This window comes from Galeopterus variegatus, unplaced genomic scaffold (assembly GCF_000696425.1).
Source record: "Galeopterus variegatus unplaced genomic scaffold, G_variegatus-3.0.2 Scaffold325, whole genome shotgun sequence".
Taxonomy (NCBI): Eukaryota; Metazoa; Chordata; class Mammalia; order Dermoptera; family Cynocephalidae; genus Galeopterus; species Galeopterus variegatus.
Window position 1 is genome coordinate 966,706 of NW_007726436.1, and position 23,738 is coordinate 990,443.

Genomic DNA, 23,738 nt, shown 5'->3' on the forward strand with positions numbered 1-23,738 from the left:
TAAGTGTATGTATATTCATATTGTTGTGTGACAGATCTCTAAAATTTTTCACCTTGCAAAACTTAAACCATAACCGTTAAATACTAATTCCCCCTTCCCACTCCCTCCAACCCTTGGCAACCACTTCTACTTTCTGTTTCTATGATTTTTGACGACTTTAGATACTTCGCAGGTGGAATCATATAGTATTTGTCCTTTTGTGACTGGTTTAGTTCATTTAGCACAATGCCTTGAGGTTCATGATGTAGGATATGACAACAGGACTTCCTTTTTAAAGGCTGCATAATATTCCATTGCATATAGGAGTATATACCACATTTTCTTTATCCATTTTTCCATCAATGGACATTTGGGTTGCTTCCACCTCTTGACTATTGTGAATAATGCTGTAATAAACACGGGTGTGCAAATAGCTCCTCAAGATCCTGCTCTGAATTCTTTTGGATATAAGAGGGTCTTCAAAAAGTTCATGGGAATGATAACAAAAAAACAATTAAAAGAAAACAAGAAAAGCAAAAACAAAAACAAAAAAAAGTTCATGGAAAGATTCATATTATCTTTTAATTCCATTTTTCCACAGACTTTTCAAAGTACCCTCATATACCCAGAAATGAGATTGGCAGTTCTATTTTTCATTTTTTCAGGCACTTCCATACTATTTTCCATAATGGCTACAACATTGTACATTTTCGCCAACACTGTACAAGATTCCAATTTCTCCACATCCTTGCTGACACTTGTTATTTTGGTTTTTGTTCTGATAGTAGCCATTCTAAGGGGTGTGAAGTGGTATCTCGTGGTTTTCATTTGCATTTCTCTCTGGGTATCTTTCTTAAAGACAAGTTTCAAGAACAGTACAGAGTTCCCATGTACTTTTTACTCATATACACCAATTTTGCCACATTTGCTTTCCCTCTCTCTTTTTTTTTCTGGACCATGTGAGTAAGTTTGACATAATGTACCTTTACCCCTAAATACTTCAGTATCTATTTCCTAAGAAAAAGGACATAGGACAAATCAGGAAATTTAACCTCGATATGCTATTATTTAGTCTATACTCCATATTCAGTTTTGCCAAGTGTCTCAATAATGTTCTTTACTGCAGCTTTTATTTTTCTGGTCCAGGATACAATAATTGGTCATGCACTGCATTTAGTTGTCATGTGTTTTAGTCTCCTCTAATCTGGAAGTTTCTCAGTCTTTGTCTTTTATATTCACATTTTTAAAGAATACTGGCCACCACCGTGCCCAGCACGTACTTTCACTAGGTAGCTGAGTGGTACTTAGTTTACAGGGACTAGCCCAGAAATTTGAGTGGGCCCCTAAGAGAGCCAGGTGACCTCAGGACTCCTTAAGGGTTTTCTTCCTACCCCACGGATGCTGCATGGATCTCCCTGTGATAGAATGGATGGAGAATCTGAGCCTGCCTTGGTGGCAGTGGGTTCCAAGTGGGTAACTGGCTATACGCTGAGACTTGGGTCCAGCCTCTAGGTTGGGGTACCAAAGCCACTTTTAAGCTGGAGTGTGCTGCTCTCCCACAGAGTTTCTGTGGAGCTGGATTTTCTGTCATGTACATGCCCAACATGTCTCTCCCTTTGTTCCTGAATGGTGGGCTCCTCCTGGGGCTCTGAGAAGGCTGTATCTTGATTTTTGCAATAAAAATATTCTGGATGCTGTTTAAAAAATAAATAAAAAATACTGGCCAGGGTTGGGCTTGTCTCATGAGTAGATTCAGGTTATGCATTTTGGGCAGGGATGTACTATCTAAGTGATGAATCCTTTTCAGTATATCACATCAAGAGGTGATTTATGTTAATTTTAATTAATATATTAGTTAAGAACCATGTCTGCCAGGTTTCTCCAACTAAAAGTTACTATTTTTTATTTTGTAATTATTAAGTAATTTACAGGAAAATATTTTGAGACCATGCAATTATCCTTCCCCTCATCAAACTTTCACCCACTAGTTTTTAGCATCCATTGGTGATTCTTGACTGATTCAGTTATTACTAAGATGCTAAATGGTGGTTTTTCTAACTCTATCACTCCTTGGAAATTTACCAATTAACATTCTACTGTGAGAAAAAGCTTTCCTTTCTCCTTTATTTATTATTGTATGTATTTATTTATTGGTAGTACAAACTCATGGAATCTCATTTTATTCAATGGGTTATAGTCTATTACCATCATTATTTATTTTGATTGTCCCGGATTTGGCCAATGGGAGCCCCTTCAAACTATACCATGTCCTTTAACATTTTTTATTTTCTGGCACAAGAAGATATTACAGGTTTGTCTTTTACACTCCACCCCAGTCCTGGAATCAATCATTTCTTCAAGGAATGCTGGTTCGTATTAATGGGAAACTTGAGTAGCTTTTTAAACTAAAGACTCAATGACATGGTTACAGAATCAGAGGATACAGAAGGGAAATATTGTTGTAAACAATATCTCAGGCCAACTTAAAGAAAACCTAGGAATTCTAACAAATGAACTGGGCAGTCCTAAAGCATATAGGTGTGACATTTAATGACTTTATTTTGTGATTGATTCAACAGTCTTAAATACAAAAACCCAGTCTTCAGGAAAACCTAATTTTGTTCAAGATAAAATAGTTATCAAAAATACTCATTTTTGGGCCGGCCTGGTGGCGCACTGTTACAGTGCGCCGCTTGGGAGCATGGCGGCGCTCCCGCCGAGGGTTCGGATCCCACATACAGACCGGCCGCTCACTGGCTGAGCGAGGTGCGGGCACAACACCGAGGGGTGTGATCCCGTTGCCGGTCCCGGTCTGGTATGGGCGCGACACTGAGGGTTGCGATCCATTGCCGGTCACGAAAAAAGACAAAAAGGAAAAAAAAAATACTCATTTTTAACACAGTATTTCTATAATTAACATGAAATAAGACTATAATTAGTTTAAGAAAATAACACATTTCCAGGACATAGCAAAATGAATAACAAAACTTTGAGCAAGCTAGGTAACCAGATATAATAATCTACTTTGCTTCTTCCTCCAAGACAGTTTATTTTGTTTTAATGGGAATCCATGATTGTAAGGAAATTATGCACATTTAATACAGCCACATGCTGGCCTTTGATATATGGAGATAGGTGGGAATCAGGAAATACAAGTGATATTGATAAACGCAGACCAATACCAATGAGCTAATGCAGGCCACAAAACTTCTATGTAATGAATTTAAAAAATGATTTGTGGTGGCTGGCCCAGAGGTTTGCTTTAGAATAATACTTGATAGGGGACAATTTTGATAATGCCTACTATTCAAAGAATTATTTTTTAAAATTGAAGTTGCCTGGGGGAAAAAATAACATTAATGCACAAAAAATTATAATTTAATGAAATATATAAAATCCACACATTCAGTTATTTGATTTCTCTAATTTATTTTCAGTATTCTCTTGAACTTAGTTTTGATTACTATTAACTTTTTCAAAGCAACAGTACATTAAGAAGCCATTCAATCATGCATGCAAAAAAATTTTAATGACGCTAGGTGTTAGACCTTGAACTAAGTGGTGGGTATACAGCACTGAACAAAAAAAAAGGGGCCCCAAATTCTTTTCTTTTGTGAGGTTTCATTCCAATCAAGGGACAATAAACAAATACATAAGAAACATGCATACGGTTTCAAAGAAAATAAAACAGGGGAAGAGTTTAGAGAGTGCTTAAGTGGGGATGGTTTTAACATTTAAACAGGGTGATGAGGAAGGTTTCCACGAGAAGGTAGCATTGAAAAAAAAAGCAATGATTCAGGAATTTGCACGTCATCCATTTGTGGGAACCATACTCTACATCACTCCAATATTATTAGTTCATATGTATATTGTACTGAAGCAAACCCATGAACAATAAAAAATGGGTGAAGAAGCATATGAAAGATGTTCAAGCGACGAGTAATCAGAAAAATACAAATTAAAACAATGAGACAATTTATACCCATAAGATTGGCAAAAACTATTAAGTATAATACAGTACTGTAGTAACAAGTGTTGACAAAAGTGTGGGTGAATAGGAACTCACTCTAATACATCACTCGTGACAGTATAAATTGGTGTAACCCCCTTGGAGCTCAATTTAAACCCTTGTGACATAGAAGCTGTGCACATCCATAATGTAGTACTTTCACTTCTAGGTGTCTACACTAGATAAACTCTCACGCATGGGCACAAGCAGACATGCACAAGAAGGTTCACGGAAGGTCTGTTTGTAACCGACCAATAGGAGGATAAATAAATTTTGGTTTATTTAACAGAATATTATAAAGCAGTTGTATTAGTCCGTTTCTGTTGCTTATAACAAAATACATAGAACTGGGTAATTTGTAAAGAAAACAAAATTTATTGCTTACAGTTTCTGAAGTCCAAAGTCCATCTGGTGGTGGTGACAGTGACCCAGGGGCCTTGCATCGCAAGACCGTGGAAGCAGAGAGAGCAAAGAGAGACTCTCCTCTCTCTTCTTTTAAAGCCCTCAGAACCATGCCCCTGACACCATTTTTAATCCATTCACTCTGGCATGGCCCTACAATCCAATCACCTCTTCAAGACTCCACCTTTCAAATACCATAACAGGATTTCCCACCCTCTTAACAGTCACAGTGGGGGCTAAGTTTCTAGCACATCAAATTTGGGGGACACAATAGAAGCTTCAGTGAGTTTCGGGGAGACATAATTCAATCCACTACAGCAGTTAAATGAATGAAAAAAAAATAGAACATGCTTATTATAAATTTTAGGAAAATAAATTAACTGAATCATCATGTGATTTTTGTGAATATATCACAAAAACAATGTTGAGTGAGAAAACGAGTTGCAAAAGATATGAATAATATACTGTTTATATACATTTTAAAACAAGACTATATAGTATGTATTGTTTATGGATGCATACATAAGCAGCAAAAGTACAAAAACATACATGCAGAAGAAGCACACCATCCTCAACATGGTGGAAATTTCCTTGGGTCTCCATGGGGCTTTTAGAGGCAGATGGGAAAGAGAAGAATTTAGTTACACCTGAAATCCACTTTTACCACCCACTAGTTGTGTGACTTTGGGCAAGTTACCTGTCCTTTCTGAGAGTCAATTTCTTTATTTGTAAAATGGGACTAACAATATTGTAGGTACACAGGGTTATTAAAAAGATTAAATGAGGGGGCCGGCCCGTGGCTCACTAGGGAGAGTGTGGTGCTGATAACACCAAGGCTGCGGGTTCGGATCCCATATAGGGATGGCCGGTTGGCTCACTGGGTGAGCGTGGTGCTGACAACACCAAGTTAAGGGTTAAGATCCCCTTACCGGTCATCTTTAAAAAAAAAAAAGATTAAATGAGATAACAGAGGTAAAGCACCCAGCATAGTGCCACAATATAGTGGCTCCAAAATGTTAGTTGCCTTCCTTTTTTCTTCCAGATCTAAAATGATAGCTTTACACTCAACACTTCAATATGGTATAATAAGATTTAAGATACACTGACCAAAAAAAAAAAAGAGATTCAATTTGCTCGGTTCGTTATGTGATCATAGATTATTAGTGAATCGCTTTACATGTCATTAAAACTAAATATTTATCAGTATCAAAAAATATACCATGCTCTTGTCCTTAAAATAAAGTGGATCATAATACCTTCTAATCATCAATGTCTATTTGTTTTGGACAAGAACTGCAAATAATAAAGAGCCAATGACAGTAAAACCATTCTGAAATAACATCCTGCTTCAAGGAGAGTTAAGGTCAACAGAAATGTCAACTATGTGATGAGATTTCAAGGAATTAAAATCCTTGAAATTTATAACCATGCCAGTGTAAACACAGAGACAGGATAAGGAGGCTTTCTACCTACCTACCATATTATCTTTCTCCTGATCTTGCTTCTTCAGGTAGCTTAATATACACATTGTGTCTTTCTCCATTTTATACTGCTGTTTCTTTAAGTCCTCGTTACTTTTTGCCAGTCTCAGGGAAGTATCACGATACTCAATCCTAGAGAGTTCTGTGACTTCCAATCTGGCCTCCCAAAGGGAGGCATTGGCCTTAGCTCTCTCCACCACAGATTCATCTGTTTTTATTGTCTTCCTGCATGGGAAAAGGACATTGACAGTATATAACTATTTCTCTACATTAGTATTACATCTCTCTCTCTTTTTAAATTTGTTTTGCTTGACATTGCCTGGCACATACAAGCAAATATTGCTGGATGAATGAATTAATAAGAAATACATATTTACTTGTATTCATATAAGAGAGTTAAGTAGGTGCTTCTTCCTGGAAGAGGGGAGCTCTGAAGCATAACTCTAAAGGATTGGAAAAACAGGGGTTGGCTGGTTAGCTCATTTGGGAGAGCAGGATGCTGGTAACACCAAGGTCATCGGTTTGGATCCTCCTACCGGCCAGCCACCAATAAATAAATAATAAATAAAGGACTGGAAAAACAAAGAGGAAAGGCATGGTAAGTCAAATTCATTTCATAAAGCTTTCACATCTTTCCATTCACTTCTTTAATTCTCCCGTATTTGAATTGTCTTTTCTATTCTTACTCTCCCAGTACTGGACCTTGGTTCTCTCCACTGCAAACCCATTACCTTTGTTCTCCTTCTGCATGAGGATACATTCACAGTGTACCTGTAGCCTCCCACCAACTCCACTCCCCAGTCTTGTTTTGGAGCGTTTTTGTTTTTGTTTTGGCTAGGCCTTGGATAAAAGATCAAGTTGCTATGGCAGGTATGTTAAATACTTTATTTTATTTTATATTTTTTGGCAGCTGGCTGGTAGAGAATACTAGTGCCACAGTACACCAGGCTTTAAGGATGTCTGAGAAACAAACCATAATCATTTATACAGAGGTAAAGAGGACATTTTTTAAAAAAGAACTTAAGGATTAAACTGATAAAAGGATTTTTCAAAATATTTATTGCGTGAGCAGTAACAAAACACTACCCCTTATATATGGTAGGTACTAGGTATATAGGAATATAGATAATATATGAGGACTTCACCTGTATTTGAATTTTAAATATTCTCATACATCTGTGTGGACCTTTCTGTACTGTCACCCTCTACACCCACTCCCTAAATCTTGGTTCTCCGTCCCTTTCCACTCTCATTTTCACCTTTCGTTCTTTTCAAATTAAAGCCATCCCCATACCCAACTTCTCAGCCTGTTATATCTGTTGATCTCCCTTTCCAGTATGATTTAGGCACTAATGATAGCCTGCCTTGCTACAATCATCCAATTGTCCCTGAGGGTATCATATCTAAGTGGTTCAGAGTACCTGATGCAAGAAATTAGATACCTCTAATAAGGGGACTACTAATACTGACCGTAGACACAAAGCCAGGTTTCTCAAACAACGGGTCATGGAAAATCCGAGGAATAAGAGGTCTGTTACCCTCAGTTATCCTCATTGTTAATATGTGTACTGCAGATACATGATCAAAAATAGAAAACATATGCTATCGGGTTACATGAACGTGAGAAGCGCTCAGTACTTTTGAAAAGTGCTACACTGTGCAGCTATGTTTAAAAAAAAATCAAACTATAGAATACTTACAGTAATGCATAGGAAGAAAAATTAAGCTACATATAAATATGTCCAAGTATGTTCATTGGGCTGTCAATTTATAAAGAAAAAAAAAAAAGAATATCCCGTAATAACTTCGTATAGCATACATTATACGAAGTTATACGAATTTCTCTCTGGGTAACGCGGCGTCCTGCGGGCCGGGCGTTTCGGGCGGCGCAGCGGTCGGGGCGCTCTCGCCTCAGGAAGCTGGTACCCCGCCGGTTCTGCAGCGTTTAGCGTCTCACTCGCGGGTCCTGCCCTCTCTTCCCTCCACGCCGCAGCCAGCATGGTCGCGGCTGCCTCGCCCTCGCTCCTGCTCCACCTCAGCCGCTCCAGGCGCTGCCCGACTCTTGCTTTCTTTCTCCCTTTACTGGCTTATAACTTTTGCTGATTTTGTAAGGGACGGTGCATCCAGCGGACGTCCCAGGCCACGTATTTTGTGATAGGCAGTTGACGACTTTTGTGAGGACGGTGGTTGGAGGCGAGGCTGTCGGCCTTCGAAGGGCATCGCGCTCGGTAGCCGGACGAGGAGGGAATCACTGGCATCGGGGTCAGGAGGGTCCTCGGCCCTACTCTGTCCTGTGTTGCCGACGCCGCCCGCCCAGGACCGTCCCCGATACTTCTTGCGGCCGCAGCCCTTTTTCTGCAAGTTGCATAAAGTTGAAAGCGCTTTTTTTTTTTTTTTTTTTTTTAATCCTGAATACGCCTCAGTAAAGGAGTGTACTCAAAAGTATTGTTCTCATTTTTCACAGGAGGCTCTGATTGTGCCTTCATTCAGTGAGTCAGTCAGTGAGTCATTAAAGAAGATACTTTATTCTGAGTGCCAAGTTAATGTTGGAAGACGTGGTTGAAACTCTGCGTTATCCTCCGTTTAAATTAAATTTAAAATTTCTTTAAAACGTCTTTGTAGATCCTCCCTCTCCATTCTCTAGTGAGAATTTAATCCTTACACCCCTTCCCGAAGTCTTTGACTTCTAATTCAACCTCTCCCTCCCCCTTTCCTCCCCAGTTATGTAGTTTCTGTTTCTGAATTCTGTGATTAAGACGGAACATGCTTAACACCAAGGTCAAGGGTTCGGATCGGATCCCTGTACCAACCATCCACCAAAAAAAAAAAAAAGAACATGCTGATTTGGTAATGAGCCCTGGAAACCTTTTTAGACATACCATCTAGCGTTAGCCTGACCGTAGCTTATTCTGACTGTATGTCTGGTAGCTTTTCCCCTCTATTTGTATGTCACACTCCTGTGGCCCCATGGGTGAAATCACCATACATTTGAAGGAGTTACCTCTGATATGGAATCTATAAGGTTAGGGTTATTTTTGTATGTTTGAGGTTCTGAAAATGTTATTAATATCCTATGGATAAGTTGTAGAAAAGAGTAGGGCATCTTCTGTCACAGGCTGTATATTTGGATTTGTAGAGGTGGAAAGAAGAGTGTGATACCTTTCTTGCCCATCATAAGGGTCACAGCCAACACTCCTTTAACAAAAGACAAGTTAACAAGAGAAAAATATAACCAATTTATTTAACCAAAATTTTACATGACTTGGGAGTGTTCAGAAATGAAGACCCAAAGACCAAGGGAAAACTTCATTTTTATGCTTAGATTTGATGAAGACTGAAGAGCTATACAGAAATGTGATTTGACAAAAAGTGAATGATCTAACAGTAATAGACTGAGTAGGGAATCAAGCAAGGGCCTGTCTGTGTAGCATTCCTTTCTCCTGGGTAGAGAGGGCAGGACCACTTCTGAAATGAGGATCTTCTGATCTAGTTTCAGAGAATTTCTTTATGGCCAGCTGTTACACAAAAAGGAGGGGGAAGATTAGAATAAATTGTATGATTGGTTTGGGGGAAGAGGGGTTCTAGTTTCCATGACGTACTTTGACTTCTAATTCAACCTCTCCCTCCCCCTTTCCTCCCCAGTTATGTAGTTTCTGTTTCTGAATTCTGTGATTAAGACGGAACATGCTTAACACCAAGGTCAAGGGTTCGGATCGGATCCCTGTACCAACCATCCACCAAAAAAAAAAAAAAGAACATGCTGATTTGGTAATGAGCCCTGGAAACCTTTTTAGACATACCATCTAGCGTTAGCCTGACCGTAGCTTATTCTGACTGTATGTCTGGTAGCTTTTCCCCTCTATTTGTATGTCACACTCCTGTGGCCCCATGGGTGAAATCACCATACATTTGAAGGAGTTACCTCTGATATGGAATCTATAAGGTTAGGGTTATTTTTGTATGTTTGAGGTTCTGAAAATGTTATTAATATCCTATGGATAAGTTGTAGAAAAGAGTAGGGCATCTTCTGTCACAGGCTGTATATTTGGATTTGTAGAGGTGGAAAGAAGAGTGTGATACCTTTCTTGCCCATCATAAGGGTCACAGCCAACACTCCTTTAACAAAAGACAAGTTAACAAGAGAAAAATATAACCAATTTATTTAACCAAAATTTTACATGACTTGGGAGTGTTCAGAAATGAAGACCCAAAGACCAAGGGAAAACTTCATTTTTATGCTTAGATTTGATGAAGACTGAAGAGCTATACAGAAATGTGATTTGACAAAAAGTGAATGATCTAACAGTAATAGACTGAGTAGGGAATCAAGCAAGGGCCTGTCTGTGTAGCATTCCTTTCTCCTGGGTAGAGAGGGCAGGACCACTTCTGAAATGAGGATCTTCTGATCTAGTTTCAGAGAATTTCTTTATGGCCAGCTGTTACACAAAAAGGAGGGGGAAGATTAGAATAAATTGTATGATTGGTTTGGGGGAAGAGGGGTTCTAGTTTCCATGACGTACTACCTTGGGTAGAGGAATTCTAGTTTCTATAATGAGCCTTGTGAGTGAAAGGGATGCAGGACAAAGAAGGGCAGGAGAAGGCCAGAGGGAGGCTTTGCTTCTGAGAGGCCCAATGTCATTCATTTCAAAGTACTCAGCATGCCAAAGTGCCATACTCTGGGGTATCATTTTCTGAGCTCCACAGAATTTATTCTAAAAACTGGTTACTTTATGGTATGAAAGTCAGATGACTTTCATCATTTGAACATAGACTTACAGATTAATTTATAAATATAAAAATTTGATTGTAACAGGATTATTTTTAATATATGTGTAGTACCTTATAGTACTTTATCATACATGTTTTTATTGACTAAGTGGATAAAACTCTTGTGACATGAATATGGCTAAGAGAAATGCCAAGATTCCATACTCTAGTAGAGGTGGTTCTAGAATCTACAGTTCTGAATCTGCAGGTTCTCTACCAAAGAACTGGATGTTATTATTCAGTCATGAGTTGGTGAGAAACAACTGATGGTACGAACGGTAGAGTAGGAAGTTGCTATTTAGCAATTTATCTGGTAGCATATCCTTCCATAATTGCTAGTAGGTAGCTTTACCATGGTGACGTTTCAGGGATTATTTTGCTGAATAAATTTGCTTTGTTTCTTTGTTTAGAATGCTAATCCTTTTAAAACTTGGAATAAACCACTTACTGTTTTTGTTGATTTGGCTTTGTAATTCTTTTTCTGCCCAGATTTTGTAGTTCCTGTTCAACACAGAAATGTGGAATGTCTTGGCCAAGTCTTCATGCAGATGAGATCATTATGGTCCTGGTTGGTAGGGCAAATATCTGGATATGTAAGGTAACATCTCTGCTAGCTTCAAGTTATAAATGAACTTCATGTGCTTCTGGATGGTGGGTTGTTGTTTTTTTTTTTCCTTTCAGAATTTGATTCTCTTTTGCCAAATGATATTAATTTTTCTCTTTCCCATTCATTGTTGTGTCATCAAGCGTGGAATTGTTTAACAAGCCATATGTAGAATTTAGTACTGTTATGTATCAATATAGATAGTACTTCTACTTCTAGTAATTCCAAAACTGGTACACTCTGCAAAGTTGTCTGTGGCTTTACTCTGGTTTACCTTGGAGACCAGGTTTCTCATAAATCTTCCTTGAAATCTCCTGATAGCAGATGCTACTACTCTACAGGTGGAAGAGACAAGGTGAACAGTTTTTTATTTTGTTTTCCTCACAGCCTTTAGAATCCTGAATAAATATACTATTATCCAAACTGTATCTGAAGGGACTGATCAATGTTTCTGAGTATCATGGAATTTAGTTTCATCCCACTTTTTTCTTGCATGTGCTACAAATATAGAATGCTATTACATAGATGTTATCTTGTGATATTATAACTAGTTCACATCCTTTCAGGGGCATTATAAGGAATCTTGGAGGCCAAGGATTTAATGTTATCAATTTTAGATCAGTTTTTAACATTCATTGTTTTATTTATATACAAAATGTATTGCCACAAATAATTTTTAACTATTGGTGCTTTATTTGCAAAATATCCCATTTTTATTAGTTGTTCATCCCAACATAGCCATTAGCCCAGGACTAAAAGTCAGTTCTCTAAGAAAAATTACATACCCAAACTTCAGACCCACTTGTCTGCATTTTCATATCATAGATCTGTCAAATGTTCATTTAGGAAATATTCAGTGAGTACTAACTGTATACTGGGCTCTCTGATAGCTTGAGGGTTATACTGGGGGACAAGAGAGAACTCTTGCCCTGAAATTGCTTATAGTCAGGTGTATAAGGCTTTAACCTAGACATTGATCTTCAATAATACACAACCTTATTGGCACCTATACACACTTAACAGTAAACAGTACCAAGCAGTGATTGATAAAGGGAAGATGGCATACATCCTAAGTGCTATAGCAATTTTGAGGCATTTAAGAGTGTTGTTTTCGTGGAAAGTTTACAAGGAGGTGGACTGAAAAGAAGAGGGAAGTCTCTCTGGGAAGGTAGAACAATGTGAGCAAAATTGGGAGTGTGCTTGAGACAAGTAGTTTTGAGAGCAGTTGTTCCTAGTGTGGTCCACAGACCAGTAGCATCAGCATTACTTGGGAACTTGTTAGAAATGCAATTTTGTAGGCTCCACCTGAGATCTACTGAATCAGAAACACTGGCGGTGCTGGCCAGTTAGCTCAGTTGGTTAGAGCGCAGCTTTGTAACACCAAGGTCAAGAGTCCGGATCCCCATACCAGTCAGCCACTCCCCCCCCCCCCCCCAAAAAAAAAAAAAAAATTCAAAAACTGGGGCTGGCCATTTAGCTCAGTTAGTAGAGTGTGGTGCTAATAACACCAGTGTCAAGTGTTTGGATCCCCGTACCGGCCAGCCCCCAAAAAAAAAAAAAAAAACACTGGCAATGAGGTTCAGCAATCGATAGTTTAACAAGCCTTCCCGGTGGTTCTCATGCATGCTAAAGTTTGAGAACCACTAGCACAGAATTCTTGTATGGAAGTAGGGGCAAAGCTCTGAAGAGGTAGGCTGGGAACTCATAGTAAAGGACTCAGAATGTCAGGCAAGTTTGTCTTTTATCCTGCAGACCAGAGTCACCAACTTGTGACTCAAGGACTGTATTTGGCCCATAGATGTGTTTTGTTAGGCCTGCATGGTGGTTTTTTGGGTTTGTTTGGGGTTTTAAGTGGAATTAGTTGTCTTCATGTAAAAACCAGCAGATTTTACGTAGAAATCTGTGCTTTCAGCTTATCTTGAAAAATCAGAAGACCTGGCAATATGTGGCTTGCATTCCATTATGGCAGCAATTAGTGGGAAGAGCAAGAAGCTTCACCTTTAGATGGGACATGTGCTCACCAGTTTGCCACAGTCCCCACCACTTCCTGTTGTTTTATGCACACCTTTACTCATTTACATTTCCTGCCTGGCCTCTGTAGGTATTTGAATTTGTAACTTCTGCTGTGCACAGTGGGAAATTGATGAAAGTTTTGAGAAAGAGAGTGATATGATTTGTATATTCATTAATTCATTCAACAAACATTAATTAAACATGAGTATGTTATATATCAGGTTGTACTGTGCTAAGTAGTGCTCAAAGATGAGTGAGTCCTTGCAGTGATGTGACTTACCATTTAGTGGGAAAATGATGAAAACAGCATTTTAGGAAGAGTGTGGTGTGTGAATTTGAGAATAGAGACATTGGTGAGTGGTAGACCAGTTTAGAGGCTGTGACAGTTTAAGTCTGCGGTAAAAGGCCAGAACTTAGATATCAGCAAGGAGACAAGAAGGAAAAAAAGGAAGAAGAGATGGAAAAGATATTGCAAAGGAAGAATCATCAGTTCTTCATAAAAGATTGTAATACAGAAGGCATGAGAGAGGAGAATTCAAAGATAATGAAATTTCGAGATGCGTATTAGGAAAGTTGTGGTGCCACTAAAGAAATAGGAGATTAGGAAGAGAATTCATTTCACCCTCTATGTGTATGAGGGGTCTGTAAATAGTTCATGGAAAGATTCATATTATCTTTTAATTCTATTTTTCCAAGAACTTTTTGAAATGCCCTCATACGTGTGTAGAGAGAGGGGGAGATTTAGAGATGCCAGTTCGAAGTATCTCTTGTTTTGAGTTCAGTGTTCTGGCATACACAAAATTTAAGTGTTATGGTTTTTTGTTTGGTTTTTTGGTGGCTGGCCAGTATGAGGATCCACACTTGTGACCTTGGTGTTATTAGGCTGTTCAACTTAAATGTTTTTGAAAGGAAGACTTAATAGAAATGTCAAGATTGCATACTTGGGGGTAGATAGCATTGAAGTCATCCTGGGATTCCAAGGGAACCACCTGGAGAGTGTTTAACCTATAGTCAACAAAGCATAAGAAGTCCTTTGTTGAAAATGTTTGCTTTGGAGACCCTATAGTTGGAATTTATATCATTTGTTGCATAAGTCAAATTCATAATTCAAATCCTCTTGAATCTGTAATCAGATTTATGTAGCATGGGTTAGTTTAACTCTCTTTCTGAGGGAATGAGATCTACTGTATGAACTCAAATACTTAGACATTTTCTGTGTATCAGTGCTACCCTTCAGAATTTAAGTCAAAATTGGCTGTGTGCTTGTGAGATAGCTCAGCTATAATGTGTTATCATAACTGTTGCTCTTTTGAAATACCAGCCAGAGTTTTTCCTCTTAAGAGTTTATGTGTGAGGTGCTGGCTGGTTGGCTCAGTGGGTTAGAGTGTGGTGCTGGTAACACCAAGGTCCAGGGTTAGATGTCTATACCAGCCAGCAGCCAAAAAACATATAAAACTTGTGTTTGAAGTGCTTCGTCTCTCCCTCCTTTTTTTGGAAAATTTTTTACTGTAGTAAAATATATATAACAAAAATTGTTATTTTGAGCATTTTTAAGTGTACGGATCAGTGGTATTAATTACATTCACAGTATTTACAGCCATCACTACTGTACTATTTCCCAAACTTTCTCCTCACCCTAAGCAAAAACTCTGTATCTGTTAAGCAATAACTCCTCATTCTCCTCTTCCCCCAATCCCTGATAAGCTCTAAGCTGCTTCTGTTTTAATGAATTCACCTATTCTAGGCATTTCATGTAAGTGAAATCACAAATAGATGGCTTTTTGTGTTTGGCTTTCACTTTTTTTTTTTTGCAACTGGCTGGTAAGGGGAACCAAACCCCTGACCTTAGTGTTATAATACCATGTTCTTTTTATTTTATTTTTTTGTCTTTTTTGTGACCGGTAAGGGGATCACAACCCTTGGTGTGGTGTCGCCTGCACCGCGCTCAGCCAGTGAGCGCACCAGCCAGTTCTATATAGGATCCGAACCCGCGGCAGGAGCGTCGCTGCGCTCCCAGCGCCGCACTCTCCTGAGTGCGCCACGGGGCCAGCCCTATAATACCATGTTCTAACCAGCTGAGCTGGCCAGTCAGCCGTCTGGCTTTCATTTAGCATAATGCTTTCAGGGTTCATCCTTGTTATAGCATGTATCAGAACTTTGTCCCTATTTATGGCTAAATAATATTCCTTTGTATGGATATACCATTTTTTGCTTATACATACATCTGTTGATGGACATTTGAATTATTTCCACATCTGGCTATTGTGAATAATGCTGCAATGAACATTGGCGTAGAAATATCTGTCTGAGTCCCTGTTTTCAATTCTTGTGGGTAGGTACCTAGGATTGGGATTGGCTTGATAACTTTTTTTTTTTTTTTTTGTCTTTTTTTTCCGTGTCCGGCAACGGATCGCAACCCTCAGTGTCGCCCCCGGACCGGACCGGGCCCGGCAACGGATCGCAACCCTCAGTGTCGCCCCCGGACCGGACCGGGCCCGGCAACGGATCGCAACCCTCAGTGTCGCCCCCGGACCGGACCGGGCCCGGCAACGGATCGCAACCCTCAGTGTCGCCCCCGGACCGGACCGGGCCCGGCAACGGATCGCAACCCTCAGTGTCGCCCCCGGACCGGACCGGGCCCGGCAACGGATCGCAACCCTCAGTGTCGCCCCCGGACCGGACCGGGCCCGGCAACGGATCGCAACCCTCAGTGTCGCCCCCGGACCGGACCGGGCCCGGCAACGGATCGCAACCCTCAGTGTCGCCCCCGTACCGGACCGGGACCGGCAACGGGATCGCAACCCTCGGTGCTGCCCCCGCGCCTCGCTCAGCCAGTGAGCGGGAGCCGGTCTGTATGTGGGATCCAAACCCTCGGCGGGAGCGCCTCCGCGCTTCCCAAGTGGTGCACTAGCGCAGTGCGCCACCGGGCCGGCCTTGGCTTGATAACTTTTAACCATGTACTTACACACATAATAGTAAGTGGCCACTCATTGATCACACTGTGGAACATACAGCTGGTGTTTGAGTTCTTCAAAGCCCAAAAAGGACCTCACAAAATGCATAAACAAGATTTTATGCTCTTTACATATGAATTAACTCCTTAGTCACTGCTGCCCTCCATTTACATACATACATTTACACACACTTACACACTAGCTTTTAGAGGGAGTGTGACTTGCTTCTGTTGCTGTCCCTGACTTTGTAAATGAGCTGGTTGGGTTGTGAGAATGGTTGATGTAGTTTGAATGAGAAGAAAGTGTAGAAGAAGAGAAAGAGCCAAAGAGTATTAGACTACACGTCTAATGCTTGTTTCCAAAGCCTGAACATATTGGAAATAGAAATGTAGAAAGAGATAACTGAATCAAAAATAGGCATACTGACAACAGAGAAAAGAGAGAATTTTTCTCTTATGACTATCCATGTCCATCTTCTACAGGTTGAAAAAGTAACATATTAGTTGAGGGAACAAAGGAGAAAGCCCAGAAGGAAAAGAAAAAATTGGTAAGTAACCTATATAAAGTAATACCCTACTTTTTCATAGGTCAGATTTCTACAGAGTCTGCTTTCTTGTTTCTAGTTCAGAGCTCACATTGAATGGAAAGGGGTCTGTAAGTCACTAAAAGAGCTGTCACAAAGCCCATGACCCTTATTCTGTTGGAGAGGTCCTCCTTTGCATATGTTGACATAAAATTCTAATAATTATGGCTCACTGATTCACATCCCAAAACAGATTTAAAAAGAAAATTAGATGATGGTAGCTTATTGAAAGAGTTGGTCACATGACCACATTGATCAGTGATAATAGATAGCATGATGTCAAGGAAAACTAGCTCAAAAAACAGCAGTCTGGGACCATTTCGTGGTAGAAGGGCAAACAGTCCTGAAGACCTGTAGCCCCTGAAGGCATTCCAAGTTTACAGGAAAATATGAGTACAACTTATGATCATAATCACAACCCTGAACCATAAATGAAGGAGCATGTTCCTTGTCGGAAATTATGTAATTAACTTTAGAAACATTTTTATCAAACTGTTAAAATTAAAATGTATTTAGAGGGAAAGCATCTTAAAGATATATTTGAGAAAATGTAAGTATAGGGAACCCCTATTTCTTGCTTTCTATGTGAGGTATCCTTGTAATATTTTAATCTTTCTCATACTTTTCATTTTGGTTTAACATGTTTCAAGCAGTAGGTATTTTTCAGTTGATAGCAAGAAAGGGAAAATATGTTTTTACTTCTCTTCCCACAGTATAAACAGTGGCAAATGGCACTGATCCTTGGCAATTACTCTTCTGCAAATAAGTGCAATATGAACCCCTTCCTGATGAATAGCATCTTCTTATCTAAAGGACTTTGATTCTTAATGAATGCATAAGAAAAGGCCTTGTGACTTATGAAGAAAGAGAGGCAACAGTGGCAACAGCTTTCCCCAGGCAGTGATTATTGTAGCTAAGTCAAGTCTGAAACAATGGAGAGTGAAGTCACACACTGCTTGACTCATTTCGGTGTAACTCAAATGGTTTTATTGTACAGAATGGGCCTTTTTGATGCTTGTCTAATAAAGTTTTGATTAAAATGGAATAAAATACAGAAAGAAACCATCTGTTTGTAGAAAAGAATTTTATTTGTTGGTAACCAGTACATCAATTCTAATTCCTTTATTGGGAATTAAGAGTATTTGATTTTAGGGTTGGGGAAACCTTAAAGAATATATCATTCAACTAGCTTTCTGATCTGCAAAATTCACTCTGGATAACATGATAAGGTTTGAGCTGAATCCTTGGGGCAAGGACCCTCCCCTCCTCACCAGTATGAGACAACTCATATGAGTATTGTTGAGAAATTCTTTCTGTCAAATCTCTCCCCCTATTATTTCTGCACTCACAGATCTTAGTACAACTCCTTGGGAGTGATCTAATAAAAGTTGATTTTTAAATAAACCCATTTATTAGTTTTGTTGACTTTTGAAAAGTACCTGTTATAAAAGTTTTCAGTGGTTTTCAAATCTGTTTCAGTTGTCAAGTCTTGTCCCTTTCTATGAAATACCTCTTCGGTACCTAAGTATTAACGTTACCATTGTGTGATTATACATTTTTTTCTGTATGTAGCACAAAGCCAGTTTCTATTCCATTAATATAAATGTTTTTATTCTATATCTTCTGTGATTTAGTTGTTTTTTTGTTGTTTTTGTTTTTTTGATGGCTGGTCAGTATGAGGATCTGAATCCTTGACCTTGGTGTTATCAATACTGCGCTCTAACCAACTTAGCTAACCAGCCAGGCCGTGATTTAGTATTTAATTTCATTAGGTTTAATTAATTATTAATTGATAGCTATCTCCAAAGCAAATCTAACGATTCATTTGTTTTCTTCTTATTCTTTCCTTAATATATCTGACTTTTATCTGAAGTTTTTAAATTCATTTTCACCCTTAGAAACAAGCAGGACATTGTGTTAGTTGTGGTTTTTCTGACTTTAATTCCTTTTATTAAGTAAAATATTGGGACAGTAACCAAATGGAAAGCTTCAAGTGGTAATGTATGATATTTTCAGAGAAGTTAAAAGTAAATACTGTTTTTAATTTTTAATAGTTAATATTGTTTTGGGCCAGCCTGTGGCTCACTCGGGAGAGTGTGGTGCTGATAACACCAAGGCCACGGGTTCGGATCCCATATAGGGATGGCTGGTTTGCTCACTGGGTGAGCGTGGTGCTGACAACACCAAGTCAAGGGTTAAGATCCCCTTACCAGTCATCTTTTAAAAAAAAAAGAGTTAATATTGTTTAAATAATGTGCATTTCCTAAAACTAGAAGTGTGTGAGCTGTGTTAATAGAAATATATATGTATACATACTGAGGGGAAAAAAAACTGAACACAAAATGCTATGCAAATATGTGTTTTATCTTGCAGTAACCAACCTCCCTAATGGCCCCATCCTCACCTCCTAATATTCACGCCCTGTGTAGTCCCCTTGCACATTTCATCAGCGTTGGTCTGTATGACCATTAAAATATAGGGGAGTGACAGTGTTTGACTTACAAGGCTAAGTCTTAAAAGACATTGGTGCTTCTGCCTTGCTCTTATTGGATTGCCCACTCTGGAAGAAGCCAGCCACCATGTAAAGACATTCAAGCCCTGTGGAAAGTCCATGTGGGGATCAGCTGAGGCTCCCTGCTCACAGCCAGCAACAACTTGCCAGCCATTGAGTGAGCCATCTTGGATGTGGGTCCTCCAGCCCCAGTCACCCTTCAGATGACTGCAGCCCAGCCTACATCTTGACTACAATTTCATGAGAGACCCTGAGCCAGAACTACCCGATTAAATCACTCCTAAATTCCTGAACCATGGAAACTGCGAGATAATAAAATTTTTTGTTGTTTTAAGCTACTAAGTTTTAGGGTTATTTGTTATACGCCAATAGATAACTAATGCACAGCATACTGAAATATTTTTAATTCCCTTTTTTTTTTTTTTCTGGCAACTGGCTGGTACAGCCATTGAACCCTGGACCTGGGTGTTATCAGCACCATGCTCTAACCAATTGAGCTAACCAGGCAGCCCTAAAATATTTTTAGAAGAGAACTTTGAGAATGTAAACAATATTTAATGTCTTTTAGGGTTTATCACAGTTTTAACAAATCGAAAGTGTTTTGCTTAAAAAAAAGTTCAATTTAGCTACAGAACTAATAGGTTTAGGGAAATAGAATTCTAGTTTCTCCTAAAACAAATCAATGACTACATTAAGTATCTATTAATTACATTCTCTCTTAAAAATCTGTTTATTTGTGAAAGTGTAATTTCTCCTTTTAATGTCATTTGCAGTTTATTTCCATTGTCAGTTTCTGTTGATCACCACCTTGGGCATTCTTCTAGATGCTTGAGCTACCTCAGTAAACAAAAAGATTCCTACTCTCGAGGAGCTTATGTTCTGTCAGAGGAACACAGAAAATAACCATAAAAGATAAACCTCCTAGTATGTTAGAATGTGACAAATGGTGTGGAAAAAAAGAAAAAGTGGATCAGAGTAAGGGGAATTGAGAAAGCAGGCATAGGTGGGGATCACGAGAGGGAGGGAAGTTAGTTATACTAGTAAAAGTAGACCTCAAGGCTGGCCGGTTAACTCAGTTGGTTAGAGTGCAGCCTTGTAACACCAAGGTCAAGGGTACCATTCCCAGTACTGGCCAGCTGCCAAAAAAAAAAAAATGTAGGCCTCAATAAGTAAGTGGCATTCAAACAACGATGTGAAGGAGTTACAGGAATTTATCGAGTGGATGTGTGGGAAAAGGTTCTAGGCAATGGGGACAGTTAGAACAAAGGCCCTGAGGTAGGAGCATGTATGACATAAGCATAGAAGTCAGTGTGGGGGCAGCGAGTAAGGTGAAAACCACTAGTAGATGGCGTCAGAGATGTAATGGGGATGAAAGCAGAGCAGGTGGATCCATGAAAGCTATTTTGGGGACCTTGTCACTGTGAGGGAAATAGGGAACCATTGCTGGTTTCGCACGGAACATAGACATGCTCTAACTTACATTTCAAAGGGATGATTTGGTTGCTTGTTAAAAATAGATTCTAGGGGAGCTGACTGGTTAGCTCACTTGGTTAGAACATGGTGCTGATAACACCAAGGTCAAGTTTTTAGATCCCGTTACTGGCAAGCCACCAAGGAAAAAAAACCAAAGATTTTAAAAAAAAGTTAGACTCCAGGGGAGTGAAGATAAAAGGGAGATCTGTTAGGACAGTATTAGTAAATCCCAGGAGAGATGGTGGTGGCTTGGGCCAGGGTAATAGTGATGAAGTGATCAGAAATGGTCAGATTCTGGAAACGTACTCAATCAGAAGGAAACCGAGATCTTCAAAAGCTCTTGATAGGGTATAGGATAGAGATTAGATGTCCTGATGCAAGTCTAATTTTCCAGCCTCATCTCTGACTGCTCTCTGCTTTACACTCTCCTCCCCACCCCAATAACCATTTTTCCCTAGAGCTATAGGAGATGACCCCTCCTAGGTGGCTTAGTGATTTAAGACAGTGGCTCTGGAATTAAACCATCTGGGTTTGATTTCTGGTTCTTCACTTACTACTGTGTGGTCTTAAGTGACTTAGTTTTTCTAAGCCTCAGTTTCCTAATTTATAGAATGGGTATGTTAACAATAGCACCTAACTTGCAGAGTAGTATTGTGATTAAATGAGATAATCCATGTAAAATACTTAAAATAGTGCTGGCATGTATTAAGTTCTCTATAATTATCTCAGATTGTGTTTCATAGTCTTTCCTCTCTATTAAATGCTGACCCCCCTTGGAAAAGAGCGGTGCTGATAAATGCTGACCCTCCTCTGCTATACCCTCCTTCACTGTAGTCTTCTACTTTTTGTTTTTGTTTTGTTTCTCAATCCATATGGCAAAAATTCTTGAGGAAATTTTAAAATGAAATGAAATCAGACTATCCATAATTACCCTATCATCTGTTTTCATCTTTTTATTTTTATTTGTTTTTATTTTTTTAATTTTGGCAGCTGGACAGTGCAGGGATCGAACCATGGACCTTGGTATTTTCATCTTTTTATAATCCCTCTGGCCTTATTCATGTAGTTGTTTCTGTTCATTTTTCATAATCACTTCAGATGTCATCTCATGATGCCTTTCTGAATCCTCTAGATAGGGTAGTTCTGTGTTTTGGGTTCCTTTAGCATTTTTATGGTTAACTTTAAAAGGTGTGGTTATTGATGTGTATGTTAAGTCTGTCACCTCTGCCAGACTCTTAGCATCTTGAATAGAAAGGTCTGTTTTATTCACTTTTACTTCTCTGGCACCTAGTAGTTAGTAGGCATCAGTAAACATTTGTAGAATTAGACAATTAAGAAGTCCCAACAAGCCTCCCTACTGCCAGATTCATATTTGTGACACTCCCTTGTTCAAAATATTCAATAGCTTCCTATTGCCTGCAGAGTAGTCTAAACTCCTTAAGGGCTGGCCAGTTAGCTCAGTTGGTTAGAGTGTGGTGCTAACACCAAGTCCAGGGTTTGATCCCTGTGCTGTCCAGCTGCCCCCCCCAAATTTTTTTAAAATATAAACTCCTTATGGGCCGGCCTCGTCGCTCACTCAGGAGAGTGCAGGGCTGGTAGCACCAAGGCCGCGGGTTCGGATCCTATATAGGGATGGTTGGTGCGCTCACTGGCTGAGCGTTGGTGCAGACCACACCGTGCCAAGGGTCAAAAAAATAAAAAACTCCTTAGCTAAATATTTCATGTGTTCTGCTATTTGACTTCAATCTGCCTTTCCAAATTTATTTCCTCTTAAAATTAGTCAAAAGGATCCATTCCTTGTGGGCCCCCAACCCATTTTCATATTCGTGTCTTGATTTATACTGCTTATTTTTCCTGAAAAGCACTCCTTTCCTGTCCTAATTCATTTCCCTCCTCAGGACCCTCCTCAGATACCACCTTTTTTCACAAAGCCTTCTTGATCGTCTCAGGTGGACATAATCTCTCCCAACTCTGAAGTTTCAGGGCATGATAACTGTGCTACTTGTCACATTTTCACTTTATGGAAGTATTTTATGGACATGTATTGTTTTTCCAACTTATGTAGTTTCTTAAAGGGCATGTCTAAGTCTAAGGTGATTCATCTTTGCATGCTGTACTTTTAAGTAGCAGTAGGCAACTGATAATTTCTGGAATGGCCAAATGAGTGAATTAATATGTGAATACACAGGCATCCTGGAGTAGCACCCCTATCCATGGCCTGGTTTGGAGGGGATTAGGGAGTTGGGGGTGTGATACATAGGCCATAGTGAAACACTGAGAAAGAGGGTACTCCCTGCCCTAACACTTCTGTGTGCATGTTCTGTTAGCCCAATTGTACCAGGTCTGTTCAGGACACAATTATTTTTTTAATTTTTTTTTAGTTTTTTAAGTGTATTTATTTGTTTAATTTACACATATCAATTGTATATATTTATGGGGTAGGGTGTGATGTTTCAATACATACGTACAGTGTGTAATAATCAAATTAGGGTAATTAGCATATCCATCACATCAAACATTTATCATTTCTTTGATGTGAGAACATTCAGAATCCTCTCTTCCAGCTATTTTGAAATATACAATATATTTTTTGTTAATCATAGTCACCTTACTGTATAATGGAACACTAAGATTTATTTGTCCTGTCTAACTGTAACTTTGTACCTATTGATCAATCTCTTCCTGTTTTTTCTCCTTGCCTCCTCCTATCATCCTAGGTTTCTTTTTTTTTTTTCTTTCTTAATTTTATTTTGTCGATATACAATGAGGTTGATTATTGTGGCCCATTACCGAAACCCCCCTCCCAACTCCCTCCCACCCAACAATGTCCTTTCTGTTTGCTTGTCGTATCAACTTCAAGGAGTTGTAGTTGTTAAGTCTTCTTCTGCCCCCCCCCCGGGGGTTTGTGTGTGTGTGTGTGTGAATTTATTTATTTATTTTTAGCTCCCACCAATAAGTGAG

The 23,738-nt window shown here is 39.3% G+C and overlaps 2 protein-coding genes across 3 annotated transcripts in view; one reads left to right on the forward strand and one right to left on the reverse strand.

Annotated features, from left to right (window-relative positions):
• The window catches only part of CCDC176 (coiled-coil domain containing 176), a 34,231-nt gene extending 27,920 nt beyond the window's left edge, over nucleotides 1-6,311 (reverse strand). The window contains exons 1-2 of the mRNA XM_008567524.1: nucleotides 6,249-6,311; nucleotides 5,868-6,096 (exon numbers count right to left, since the gene is read on the reverse strand). Coding sequence (XP_008565746.1) covers nucleotides 5,868-6,096; nucleotides 6,249-6,310 — 291 coding nt within the window. The 5' untranslated portion in view covers nucleotide 6,311. The remainder of the gene's footprint in view (nucleotides 1-5,867; nucleotides 6,097-6,248) is intronic.
• Nucleotides 6,312-11,247: 4,936 nt separating this feature from the next.
• Nucleotides 11,248-23,738, forward strand: part of ENTPD5 (ectonucleoside triphosphate diphosphohydrolase 5) — a 35,129-nt gene continuing 22,638 nt past the window's right edge. The window contains exons 1-2 of one of the 2 annotated variants that reach the window (XM_008567528.1): nucleotides 11,248-11,289; nucleotides 16,692-16,756. The gene's annotated coding sequence lies outside the window, so the exon portion shown is untranslated. Of the gene's footprint in view, nucleotides 11,290-11,379; nucleotides 11,598-16,691; nucleotides 16,757-23,738 lie in introns of those variants that run through there. The other variant, XM_008567527.1, reaches the window with a different exon arrangement.